The sequence below is a fragment of the Cyrtonyx montezumae genome, unplaced genomic scaffold, assembly GCF_038088225.1.
Source record: "Cyrtonyx montezumae isolate F1298 unplaced genomic scaffold, pur_monq_1.0 scaffold_8, whole genome shotgun sequence".
Classification (NCBI taxonomy): domain Eukaryota; kingdom Metazoa; phylum Chordata; class Aves; order Galliformes; family Odontophoridae; genus Cyrtonyx; species Cyrtonyx montezumae.
In genome coordinates, this window is record NW_027072089.1 from 2552161 (window position 1) to 2565396 (window position 13236).

Here is a 13236-nt window from a genome sequence, read left to right on the forward strand (position 1 = left end):
TTAGTCATGAGAAAACTGGGTAGGATGTTTAGAGATACAATTATTTTTACTGTGCTTGTCCCTTTTACATTTATACAGAAATTATATTATTATCAAATCATGTTAGATGGCGTCTCAGGTTGAATGTTTTAAAAATGAATGTGGTTCATTAACAACATGATGAATATTTAAGCAGGATTACAGAGCATAATGAACTTCCTTTAATTTTTTTTTATAGAAAAGCCCAATAAATTTGCTAATATTTCACTAGCTAATGTTGCAATTAAGAGTGCAGCATCTTTTTCCAGATTTCCCAACATCTCTTTTTTTACCGCTGACTCTGAAGTCTAACACAAAGGGCTGAAAAAAATGTTTTGGTTTTTCTTTTCCTTGAACATCAGTCAGAAACAGACTAATACATTAGGTCTAATCTAACAGTTAAGCAGTCACCTTGTCTATGAGAAAATCCCCTTGTAAGGAAATGAAGCAGAGACAAATAATGTGATCTGATGCTCTGTACCTCAAAAGTAAAACAAACTTGAAATCTCATCCTCTAGGATACCCTTTCTCTGATCTTGTCAGGTTTCTCACCAGATTGAGTAGAATTTCATACAAGAACAAGACTTGCATCTTTAAGACTCTCACTTTATCTGAGGAAAGATACAAAGGGAGGAAAATGAACACATTCGGGAGCAGCAGAAATGAGTAAAGAAGAAAGAAACACGAATATCCTTATTGTTAAAAAAATATTTTAAAGATCTGGTTATTTTTTTTCCACAGCTTCATTTACTTGAGGCTTGGACCGTTATGCTAGAAGGTTGACTGTGGAAGTTTAAACCTTCATGCAGCAAGTGCAGTAAACTTAGTGATTTTGAATTTCCTTGGATCAGACAAGACAGAATTTTAGGCAGACTCAAAAACACATATTAGATTGCTCTACAGAAAACTTTTCAAAGGATTAAGCATGGCTGAAAATATTCTTACCACAAATGAATTTAGGGTAGAAAGTTGAGCCAAGTACTGATGCAAAAGGATCACAGTTCACCTTGGATCATACATGTTAAAAAGAAAAGTGCATACAGAAATTTACAACAATTTTAAGGACAAAAAAATGGTCCTATTGATGTAGTCCCAACAATTAACTCAAAAGCCTATGACAAATACAAGCTCTGGTGAGCTATTTATACTACTTAAGATTAAGTACCGATATACAGAAAGTTGAGTTCATTTGAAATCTACAAAAATTGTTCATAGGTTAATAGGTTCATAAGGTTGGAAAGGACCTACAAGATCATCTAGTCCAACCATCCTCCTATCACTATCCCTACCCAACTACTAAATCAAATCCCTTAGCACCTCATCTAAACGCTTCTTGAACAGCACTAGGGATGGTGCCTCAACCACCTCCCTAGGCAGGCCATTCTAGTGCCTGACCTAAAAAAGAAAAAAAATGTTTCCTCAGGTCTAATCTAAATCTTCCCCGGCGCAACTTGTGGCCATTCCCTCTCGTCCTGTCATTATTTATCAGGGAGAAGAGGCCCACCCCCTCCTCACCACAACCCCCCTTCAGGAAGTGGTAGAGTGCAATAAGGTCTCCTCTGAGCCTCCTCTTCTCCACACTAAACAATCCCAGCTCCCTCAGCCGCTCCTCATAAGACTTGTGCTCCAGACCCCTCACCAGTTTTGTTGCCCTTCTCTGAACATGCTCCAGGGCCTCAATGTCCTTCTTGTAGTGAGGGGCCCAAAACTGAACACAGTACTCGAGGTGCGGCCATACCAGAGCTGAGTACAGGGGGATGATCACCTCCCTGCTCCTGCTGGCTACACTATTTCTAATACAGGCCAGAACAGTTCCTGTCAATCCTCAAATGGTGGCTATTATAGCTTAAAATTTCTGTTAAATGCGTGCGTTGAATTACTTGTTATCCAAGCGCAGCAGCTGCTCCTTACCATTTATTGTTAGCGACCTTAACTGGCCATCTTCTTCAACTTCTACTCTCTCTCGTCCGTTCTCAACAATTCTCTTTGTAGTAATTCTTCTGCCATTAACTATTTTAGTTGAGGTTGACACTGACTTGAAGTTTCCCATCCCACTGCCACCAAATGACGTAGAGGAGAATGAAGTAAGGCCTCCATGTCCCAGTGAACCAAATGAAGTAAAGCCTGTGTCAAATGAAGGAAAAGGAGCTCCAAAAGCAGGGAATCCACCAAAAGCAGAGAAAAATGATCCACCATCTCTGCTTCTGCTTCCCCTTGGACCCCGTCTGCCCCCTGAAGAAGTCCTCAAAAGGATCGTCAAAGAAGTCAATTGAAAAAGGGTCCCTTCCACCAAAAAACTCCCTGAAGACATCATTTGGGTTACGGAATGTGAATCCAAATTCAAATGGATTATCGTGATGACTTCCACCTCCACCTCCATTTATTAAGCCTTCTTTTCCAAATCTGTCATAGATGTCACGTTTTTTAGCATCTGGCAGAACTTCATAGGCCTCGGCTACTTGTTTAAATTGCTGCTCTGCTTCTTCTTTATTTTCTGTATTCTTATCAGGGTGCCACTTTAATGCCAATTTACAGTACGCTTTTTTAATATCTTCTGCTGAGGCGTGCTTCTGCACTCCCAGAACTTCATAGTAATCCACCATGTTTCAGCAGTTGTCTTGTTAGGAATAGGTGGGTCTTTCAAATCCTGTTGTGGTGCCTGCGCAGCTCGGCCGCATCCTCCCCCGCCGTCAGCATGGGACAACGGCAATGGCCAAAAGTATCAGAATTTTGAGCTGTAGGTTCTCAGAAGTAACATAAGAAAATTTGAAGGCTCGTACTTTTTGTAAAAGACATTTTCAGTGTATATCATGTGAGATAGAGTCATAGAATCATAGAAGTTGAAAAAAACTTCTATGATCATCTAGTTCCATCAGTATTACCTAATAAGCCAATGTCCGTAGGATCTACATCTACCATTTCCTTAAACACCTCTAGGGTTGGTGACTCCACCACATCCCTGAGCAGCCTGTTCTAATGCCTAACGACCTTTTCTGAGAAGAAATTCTTCCTAATTTCTAATCAGAACCTCCCCAGGTTCAACTTGAGGCCATTCCCTCTAGTCCTATCACTTGTTACATGAGAGAAGAGTCTGACTCCCAGCTCACCACAACCTCAGGTGTATCCCATCTGGTCTCTGATCCCCATGGTCTTGTGACAGTGTAGGCAGAGCAGCATGAGGAAAATTTCCATGCTGAAAAGTACAAATCAAGATATCATGGAGTAAACATTTCTATCTGTAGTGGGACTAGAACTGGAATCAACAATTCCATGATCTTGTCTACTCATTTATCAGAAATATTTGGAGTTTACCAACACCTGTCGCAGAGGAGAAACAGTGAAAAACTGTACCATAACAAAACTTCAATATCAATACATGCCTTGAGCCAGATCTTTTTTATCTCTTGTATTCTAGGTAAAATAAACAAGAAAAATTATCTGCAGTAACTCAGAATCCTAACCTTGGGACAAAGTCTTTGTGAAAGATGTTGTACAAGAAGAAAACAAAAAGAAAGTTACAGTTATAGAAATCTAATAGACTCAGTAGATAATAAAAGACAGGTAGAAATGAAGACCAGGCAAGGATGAGAATTTATTTGGAAATGAAAAACTTATTGAAAGACTGTTGTTGTAAAGTTCTTTGTGAGTTTCCAAACAGTGGAGAATTTTGAGGAATAAGGAGACTTTTTTGCAAATGCAGAGGAAGAATTCACCCAAAAAGAAAGGGTCAAACCACTGGCAAATACAAACCAGAGAGAACATAACATTTGCACAGCATTATTTTATTTTCCCACGTCCATATTTTGAACCAGTGATGACTTAACAAGCTGCATAATGCATTGTAGCTATCTGGATAATTGGTGAAAGTTTTGATCTTTGGAACCACTTCAAGCATCTTTTCTTAAGGGTATGGTGCTCCTCCACAAACATCACCAATCTGCCACCATGTGGTGAGTCATGGGGCAATCCAGCTTCATTGGGAATGAAAATTTAGGGCTAAGACTCAATCCTTCACATTACACAATCCTGCCCATCCATCATACATATGCATCTCCATATGTTACAGGTAAAGGACAAAAGCTATTGGCCTTAAGCTGTGCCAAGGGAGGTTCAGGTTGGATATTAGGAAAAAAAATCTTCTCAGAAATCCTGGTGGTACACTGGAATAGGCTGCCTGGGAAGGTAGTGGAGTCACCATTCCTGGAGTTATTTAAGATATGTGGAGACTGAGGGACTCAGATCAGTGGGCAAGGTGGAGATGGACTGACTATTGGAAAAGATGATCTTAGTTGTCTTTTCCAACCTTCATTCCATGCTCCTATGAAATTTGGCCTTGTAGCGTAAAGTATGTCAAAAGAATAGCAATAATAAAAAGCAACTATTGGACTCATTCTTGACTCTGCAAACCTCACATACTCATCACTTGAGAATGTCAGACAAAAGAACTCTTATTAGCTTCCCTTCTGATCACTATCTCTGCACCTTTCTCTATTCCCATTTCAGAGAACTCTGAGAAGCTATTGTGGGCTCATTTCATGTTCATGATAAATCCCTAGCCTGAAGATATCAGACTCATTTTGTAAACAGAGGAAGAAACCCCACTGGCCATAAAGCAGTATCTGCCTATAAACAGACTAGTAGATTATTCTTTCTGAATTAGATACAAAAGGATGCTCTAGCGTGGTGCACCCTTTCACACAATAGCAAAACAAGACAAAAATAAAAATTGAGAAGTGTTATTTTGCATCATTTCAGCTTAAGCCATGACAACTCAGAGCAAGAATCTACTTATTTCTCTGCTATTAAAAGACTTTTTTTACTTATTCTTTCAAGAAAACTGTTTATTATAGTAATCCACTTCACTCTGTTCCTCAACAGGTGCTCTCTTGTATCTCCAGTTTGTAGCCAGATAAGTAATCAGTCACGAAACAGAAAATGTAATATGACAATGGAAATAAGAATAAATATATATATATTGCTAACTTCTACTCTCTATGTAGTAGGAACTATAAAGCATTTCAGGTAATAAGTAGCAGCTTACTTTGATTGTATATCTTAATATCACTTGGGGAAGGAGGAAAAAAAAGTGAGTAAAGAAAAATAGTGAGTATTTTGTTTTGTGGATTTTTTTTTCTTAAATTTGGTAAAGTAGGGAGCTAAACTTCCCTGGGGCCTCTGAGAGATTCTAAATTTCTCATCATCATTAGCTGTCAGTCTCCATGATCTGGTCTTTTGTTGTTCTGCCCACAGTTTTACATCAGGACTTAGTTCTGGCATCTTGATTCCAACATTGATTCATCCAGTCCTAGACATTAGCCAGCTTTCAAAAAACTTGTGTCATGTTTGGTCATTCCATTGATAACTTATGTCATCCATCTCAAAGTTTAGCTAGTCCTCAGGGTGCAGTCAGTGTAGACTGAAGATGGCAGAGAAGTTACCACTCTCTACAATATTGCAAGTGAAGAGTGGGACAAAAATAACTAGGAGGAAATGGATACACAAAAGAGGACTGTAGGAGAAATGGAGAGAAGTTGACTATGTTAGTTGCTATCTTCTTTTTTGTCCTGCTGCTAATAACTTTTATAGGTCATGAATACTATCAGGAACACAAAAATCTGAAGTTCTAATTCTATTGAACAGATAAAATTCAACCTGATGCTTCTTCCCACAGGCAATAGCTAGAACTGTTAAACTGAATTCATATTCACTATACTGGTGCCAGGATTGACAGCTTTATTTTTTTTCTTTTCCTTTCACGATGACCTGTTTCATATTAGTTTCACTCATTTTTCCTTCCACTTCACTCACTGGCTGAAGGAAAGCACAGTAACTTCTGTGGAAATTTACTCCTAAACAATGGACTAAATGCATGCTTTTTACTGTTGATGATGTTTTTTTACATACTCTACCATGTCCTAGAAAATTGAGCTTGAAACATTCATATTTTTAATGTAGATACATACACAAGCTAGCTGTTATCAAAATACATATTGTATATGTTTCTACCTGGGCATCATTTGGAGAAAATTGAGTCTTGACTGTTTTTCCATTCTTGATGTAGCTGAATTGTTCCTATAGAAGAAAATCATACACATATGAAACATTTTCAGTAATATTATTAAGCAAGAAAATGTCAGAGGAAAAAAGGCAAATATATGGAGCACGAGGAGATAAAATTCTGATTTGTTCATTTACACATGAAAAATTTCAAACACACAGAATAGAGACTTTCAGCAAATAATATATGCCAATTTACAAATGAAGGGAATATTTGCAAATGGACTACTAAGCAGAGCTATCAAAACATCTTTTTTTTCAGGTAGACTATGTGCACTATTTGTGATCCCAGAAAAAGACAAACCAACCCCAACAAGTACATTTGAAAGAAGTGCATTTGAAGCTGATTTTGAAGTCTCCTGAAGTAATGTAAATCTATCTTAAGTAAGAAAATGAGGACATTCCAGAAGAAATATAAGTTATGCTCTTTACTTTTGTAGTGAACTGGATATAATAATGCAAATGAAAGACCAAGAAAGGGGTGTTCAAATATAAATTCCTGGTTTGTATTAAGTGTACTAGTCTGAAGTGTCCATTGTGTAAACATGAGCATTTCTTTTCTTTTCTGAAAGAGTGGTCAGGCACTGGAATGGCCTGCCTAGGGAGGTGGTTGAGGCACCATCCCTAGCGCTGTTCAAGAAGCGTTTAGATGAGGTGCTAAAGGACTTAATTTAGTAGTTGGGTAGAGATAGTGATAGGAGGATGGTTGGACTAGATGATCTTATAGGTCCTTTCCAACCTTATGAACTTATGAGGACCATTAGTTTCAGTTTCATTCTTGCAGTGCAAGGTCCATTTGCCTGAAACAGCTAAATTTTGCTTTCAAAAGTGACTTAGAGCTAAACATTCAAGGGAACAGAATATATTTTGAAAAGGAATTGAATCTCTGCAGTTTTTATGAAAATACAGTTTTTTAGGAAGTGAGGCATGAAATTGTCATTGCAATATTTATGACAGCTGACATGTAAATAAGGATTCAGTAACAAGATAGGCAGGACAAGAAGAAATCTCCATTGATTTGAATTATTATCTTTCTTTTCCCCAGGCGTAGTCTAGGTTGTCTTGTTAGTACACAAAGAGTGATTTCTGACAAGTGTCAGCTGCAGTGTCAGACCCTAAAGCTCTCTCCAAGGGTATGTCTTCAAGGAGATGGGTCTTGCTACTTCGCTAGCTCCCTTCTTTTTCCCCTGTTTCCTTTGCAATTCATTATCAGATGCCTCAAAAAAAAAAATTAAGAAAAATGATCATTTGGCTTCTGATCTCTGTCCCACCTGAAAAATGCAGCTTAATGTTTTAAGTTTGCCATAAAAATTCCAAAAGTACTACAAAATGCAGATATCTCATATGGGTTTCTTCCTTCAAGGTCACCATGACTCCTCTGTAGATCAGTGTTATAGCTCTTGAACAGTTCTACCCTTGCAAGAAGAGATTTTGATTACTACAAGTCTCATTTGGTTCACTTGAAGATGTTGCTATAATGACCTTTGAAACTAAGACACACCTCTCACATGCTGCAAATATCTTCCTTGGGAGAACAGATTTCCAATCTGAGCAATGCTTTATGGAAATCCACAAAGTTCTGTATTTTTTTAAAACAAATAATCAGTTTTTTTATTTTTCTGCAACCAGTTCAGCTGAAACAATCATGCTTATGAAAACCCTGCTTATTTCCTAGTCTCTGTACCTGCCAAGTTCTCACCCAACCTCACATGGCTGAGCATGTAGGAATAGTAACTTCAGTGCTGATACTGACATAGTCCTTGAGTAGTGCTGGAAGTAGATGGGGAGGCAATCTCTATTTAAAAAAAATAACACTGTTTTGTCCTCATATATGTTTTTAAGCTGATTGCAAATGGCTTTTGAAGGGATTAGTGTTTATTCTTAGTCTAAAGATGGAGGAATGATGTTAGCAGGAAGGAAGATACCTGGTCTGAAACATCTGGAGTAGAAAATGGGTTAGACCTCAAGAACTAAAGTCTCTGGCAGGGACATAACTTCTCTGCTCTTATATATACCAAAAAGCCCAGCTCTGCAGTATGAATAGAGTAGCTATTCCTAAATTTCCATCCAACAGAACAAGACCAAGCATTACAGAATGGAGAGATTCTGTTAAATTTTCTTCTTGTTTTTAAGATGACATATGAGACCATCATGCGTTTAAATGTCACTTCTTCATGGGTTATGTTATAATGGTATAAACTTCACGGACAAGAGAATATCTCTTCTTCGTGTTGTGGCTTCTCCCACTCCAAACAGCTGCTTGGTTCCCAGGTCAATCTGGTTCATGATGTGGCCAGAGCGGCACAAAGTTCTTTGGAGGCAGCAGTCCACTTTGAGAAGGACTGGAGTTCCCCATGAAGCACGTGCAGCACAGGCACAGCCTGAGTCAGAAGATGCTTTGCTGCTGATTCAACCACGGTCTACAGTGACTTTATTTAAGGAGAAATAACTGCTGTAAGGCTCATCAGTAGCACTTTTCTCCCTCAATGAATAGATAGTTTTAGTGAGTACTTTGTGCCTAACGTTAGGTAAAAATGCGAACAATAAGCAATGGATACAAATCATGATAAATAAAATTATATTGTAGAATATGTTCACTATGGAAATAGTAGAAACCTGATTACAAGAGTCACTTAAGATGCAGCTAAAGAAAATTGTTTGGAAAACACTCAGACGCTGGTAGAAGAATGCCTAAATGTAGCTAGTATTTCTTTTTCATCTTTTTCCCACTCACTTATTTTTCCAGTAACTCTGTTTATGAAGCATCTACAAGGCTTTAAAAGTAAGAATGTATGTTTTCTCTTTAGCTGGTCACACACAAGCAAAAGTCAATCAGAAAAAAAATCTGTAGTACCTGCAATTAAGGAGTCTGAAAATTCAGGGATGTACTCAAGTTCTTCTGCCAGTGCTTCATGCAAGAAAAATTCACAACAGCGAGAAAGACTGACAGAATTTCCGAATCAGTGAGTTCATCATTTACCATGACTATGTAGCTGCTGTGCAGAGCTGACCTGGCATGTGAAAAGGAGAACAACTGCAGTTTGCCTTTCTAGCAGAAGGTATCTTTTTTGCTTATTCCCAAACCAGTCAACTTAACACTAGATATGGCAATGTAAATCAATCTGTATTTTCCATCTCTAGGAGCAGTGAGTGCTACTAGTCTGGGCACTATACTGAATGGACAGTAATGCAATTTTCAGCCCTCTCTACCCTTTTTTTTCCAAAGCACACCATAATACAAGGAGTTACCGTGGCTTCTAGCAGCTTGTGAAATACTTTCTGACTCTACTTGGCACATAGACAAAAATTAGAAATGCCACTTAGGTCCTTTTGGGGATATCTGGCTTAGAAAATTTTTTGTAATAATATAATGTTCCTTATGGCCTATTTTACTGTTCATATGCTGTGGATTTTTGTTTGCTTTCTAAAAACAATTTATTTTGATGGAAGGAAATTTGAGTTCACCCTCAAATGCTATGTCCAGATAGTAGTAAAACAGCAGTAGATACTAGCCACAAAGTTGTCAGATCTCTCAAAGATCTTCTTCGATTACACAGAAGAGACAAATTTCATCTAAAGACGTTTTTTATTTTAAGGATAGAACCCCATGTTTTCGAAGATTTCAGAGTAGAGGGACAAGAAAGGAAAACAATTTAATACTCAACAGTGCCTGCAAGCAGTAAATCTTACACAGGTACCTTGTACTGTCATGGATTTGCAAACATTTGACCCTTTTATAACAAACTGCCAAGATTTTGTGCTTTGATCTCATAAGAACTGACCTTTAGTCATAAGTTTTCAGCTGACAATGTGCTTGTGATAATACAGGCACCCTACCCAGTGCAGCCTGCAAACGTACACAGGCAGAACAGCCTCTCCTGTCAATGAGCAATGCACAATACAGAGAATAGTTTTCCTATCTGAGAGGGCAGTTTCCAATCTGTCCTGTATGCCAGAAAAAAAAAAAAAAAGAGAGATCCCTCTTATAGACCAGTTGGTTTAATGTGAGCATGAGGCATTTTGTTTTCAAGTCCATGAACTTAAGAGCTATTAAAAGGAAGTCACTTATTGACAAACTATCAAATAAATTTGGAATGCATCCTGCTGTGTAACCATCTGACGAAGCTGAATGGGAAACCTAATCACCCTGGTAATATACTTGTCGTAAAATACAGCCTTTATTGCAGCACTCGAGGTTTATCCTGCAGTGGAGTAAAGAAGGTAAATGTAAAACAACATATTTCCCTTCTGCACAGAATTGCACATGTACGTGTTAGATACAACCCAGCCACAAACTCATTCTTTATAGACTGCCATGCATTACAGTAAGCTTGGTAAGAAAACTAAGTTAGCAGCTTGCAGCAAGAAAAGATATTTATGACTTGAATTTCTGTTATTTTTAGTTATTCTTCAAATAAGAAGTGGATCATCAGTGGGCCATATCAGTTAATTAGTCCTGCCAGTGTACACCAGCTGAGATGCTGACCCAGTTGTTAATAATTCAGAGCCTTTTCATTCTTTGTGTGCTAGACTGGTGTAACTATCTGCAGGGTTTTGCTAATAATGACATCTCGTACCACCATGTGACACTTGGATAAAATCAGAGTTGTAATTTGATTAGCATCACAGTTCACATGGCATTGCTTATGTCCTCTAATTGGATGAAAATTACTGAGAACATGACTTCCAATAACAAAAATGCTTCAGAAATAATATTTCTAGCTGAGACATTTTTCTCCTTATTCTGTGTAGGACCCACAATGGTAACAGCCTAGTCCCTGTATACATCTTTAATGTTAGTAAAAGTCAGATAATAATTTCTAACTGAAATATGCCCAAGAGCAGAGGGAAATCTGCACTTTAATCTCTCAAATGAAAGATATATCTCATTTATCTTCCACTGTTATACATTACGCAGTATACAAACCTTCTCCACTGTTTGCTGAAGTATCAACTGTTTTCTTTAACAGTGCTCTAGTAGGTAAGAAGCAAATGAAAGAACATAAAGGCATTAGGCACATTTTAGTCATAGATGTCTAACTTAAACTGACAGCAAGAACAAACACTCCTGTACATGTAATTGTACATCTGTCCCTAAGCCCGTATTCACAGTCAGTAGTGACACTTAGATCCATATGCTTCTAATTTCAGAAGTCAGCTCAAATGGAGGACTCACAAATCACACTGTCAATGTAGAATAGTTCCACAAATTAGCTTATTTTTATTTCTTATAAAAAACTGAGCAACTGATTATCAGGCCTTAGAGTCAGTCAAAGAGATGGCTTATATTCTGGGATTGTTTATCTGGAAAATAGGAGGCTCTGATCATATCACACTGTACAACTCCCTGAAAGGAAGCTGCAGTGAGGTGGGTGTTGGCCTCTTCTCTCCAGTAAATAGTGACAGGATGAAAGGTAATGGCCTTAAGTTATAACAGGGAAGATTCAGGTTGGATACTAGAAAAAACTTTTCCTCAGGTTTGGTGAAGTATTAGAACAGGCTGCCCGGTGGTAGAGTCACTCTCCCTGAAGGTATTCAAGAGATGTGGAGATGTGACATTGAAGGACGTGGTTTAGTGGGCATGATGGGGATGGATTGATGGTTGGACTGGATGATCTTAGTAGCCTTTCTATCCTTTATGACAAATATGACTTTAGCTAAACACAAGCCTACAAGTTCAAGAAATTCCCACACCAATCCTGTGAAGAAACAGGATGAGTTAATACCAGGAAAGAAATACTATACTTAAAATATTATTTCTTCCTACACTTTTTTTAATTTTATTTTTTTAATCTAAGAATCTGTTACCAGTCATAGTCAGAAAGGGATAGGAAAACTGAGTACTGCGTTCCATATGGCCATCCCGATGTCTTTTATTCTCACATTATGGAAAGTTGATGTGGTGCTCAATTAAGTGACATTTCAGCCTCTGTCATGTTTATCTCAGTTAGGCATGGACATCTAATCAGATTTTTAGGACCTGGACAAATTTCCAACTGCTTGCATGAAACATCTATGGGTAGGCATTAACATCTACAAGATACTTCCTGATTCGTCTGTAGTCAGATGGAGACTAGTTCCTATGTCAGCAGAGATGGGGAAGAGATTCCTAATTTCCCTCAGTAATTCAATGTGTTTGAATGAGATACAAAAGCACACTGACCATAATCAAATCTGTTATAATTTTAAAATGAACTTAGCTATTGATACCTAAAATGAGGTCAGATGTAAGTTACCCATAATCTAATACAAGCAATAAAATAAAGGAGATATTTCCAGAAATCAAGACATTCCAACTTTGCTGCCTAGTAATAGATGGAATAAAGATGGCATACTTATTTGCTATCATATAGATGACAGATTTATAATTATTAATCATATTTTATGTCATATTTATAATGAATACAATATTTTAATGATTAATTGTTCTTAACTATTGGACTAGATTACTTTAGTGGTCTTTTCCAAGCTATGATTCTATTGTGGTCATTATGGATATTCTGACCTGTTATAGCACTAAAGAAGTGCCTAACTTCTGTGGAGAACAAAGGAGGTTATGGGCTGAAAAACCCTTTAACACCTGATCTTCTGGTTAATAGGATGAGCTGATGAGATCTTTCCCCATAAACTGAACCTTCTGGGACACATCTGTAATGAAATGCATAAGCATTTTGCTAAAAGTACTGTTATGGGCTAATACAGACTTCTACTTCTCAGGATCTGAGTGGCTGTTTTGACTCCACCAAATGCTGGTCAGACACGTCAGCTATTTCTGGGAATCATTTACAGTATCATCACTGAGCCTGAGTTAGTAATCCTGGCTGGGGGGATCAGTTCTGTGGATAACAACAAAGAATGAGCATAAGCTCCAACCATCATCTTCACTGTACCAGTGGCTGTGTCATCTCCAGAAGCAATTTGGGCTGAAACAGACTCTGAAATTCTCTCTTTGGGTTCCAGGTTGCAGTGCTCTGTATCCCAGAGTAAATCCCAGTCCTGTAAATACTCAATGCCCACACACAGCTTTTATCTCCCAGCAGGCAACCACACACCAGTGGCCCCTGAAGGAAGGGAAAATTTTACCATCCATCACTGGATATTGACTTATACCACAAAGCATTCATTTTACAGCTCCTCTTGGTCACTGGAAGAGTGTTTCAT

General features: G+C 38.0%; 1 protein-coding gene across 1 annotated transcript; it reads right to left on the bottom strand.

Moving 5' to 3' along the window:
• Positions 1 to 1014: 1014 nt before the first annotated feature.
• Positions 1015 to 2697, bottom strand: LOC136059364 (dnaJ homolog subfamily B member 6-like). The gene is given in 3 exon segments (XM_065753505.1): positions 1015 to 1214; positions 1819 to 2231; positions 2233 to 2697. Coding segments are annotated over 2 exon segments (726 nt in total). The 5' UTR covers positions 2622 to 2697; the 3' UTR covers positions 1015 to 1214; positions 1819 to 1894.
• Positions 2698 to 13236: the final 10539 nt, after the last annotated feature.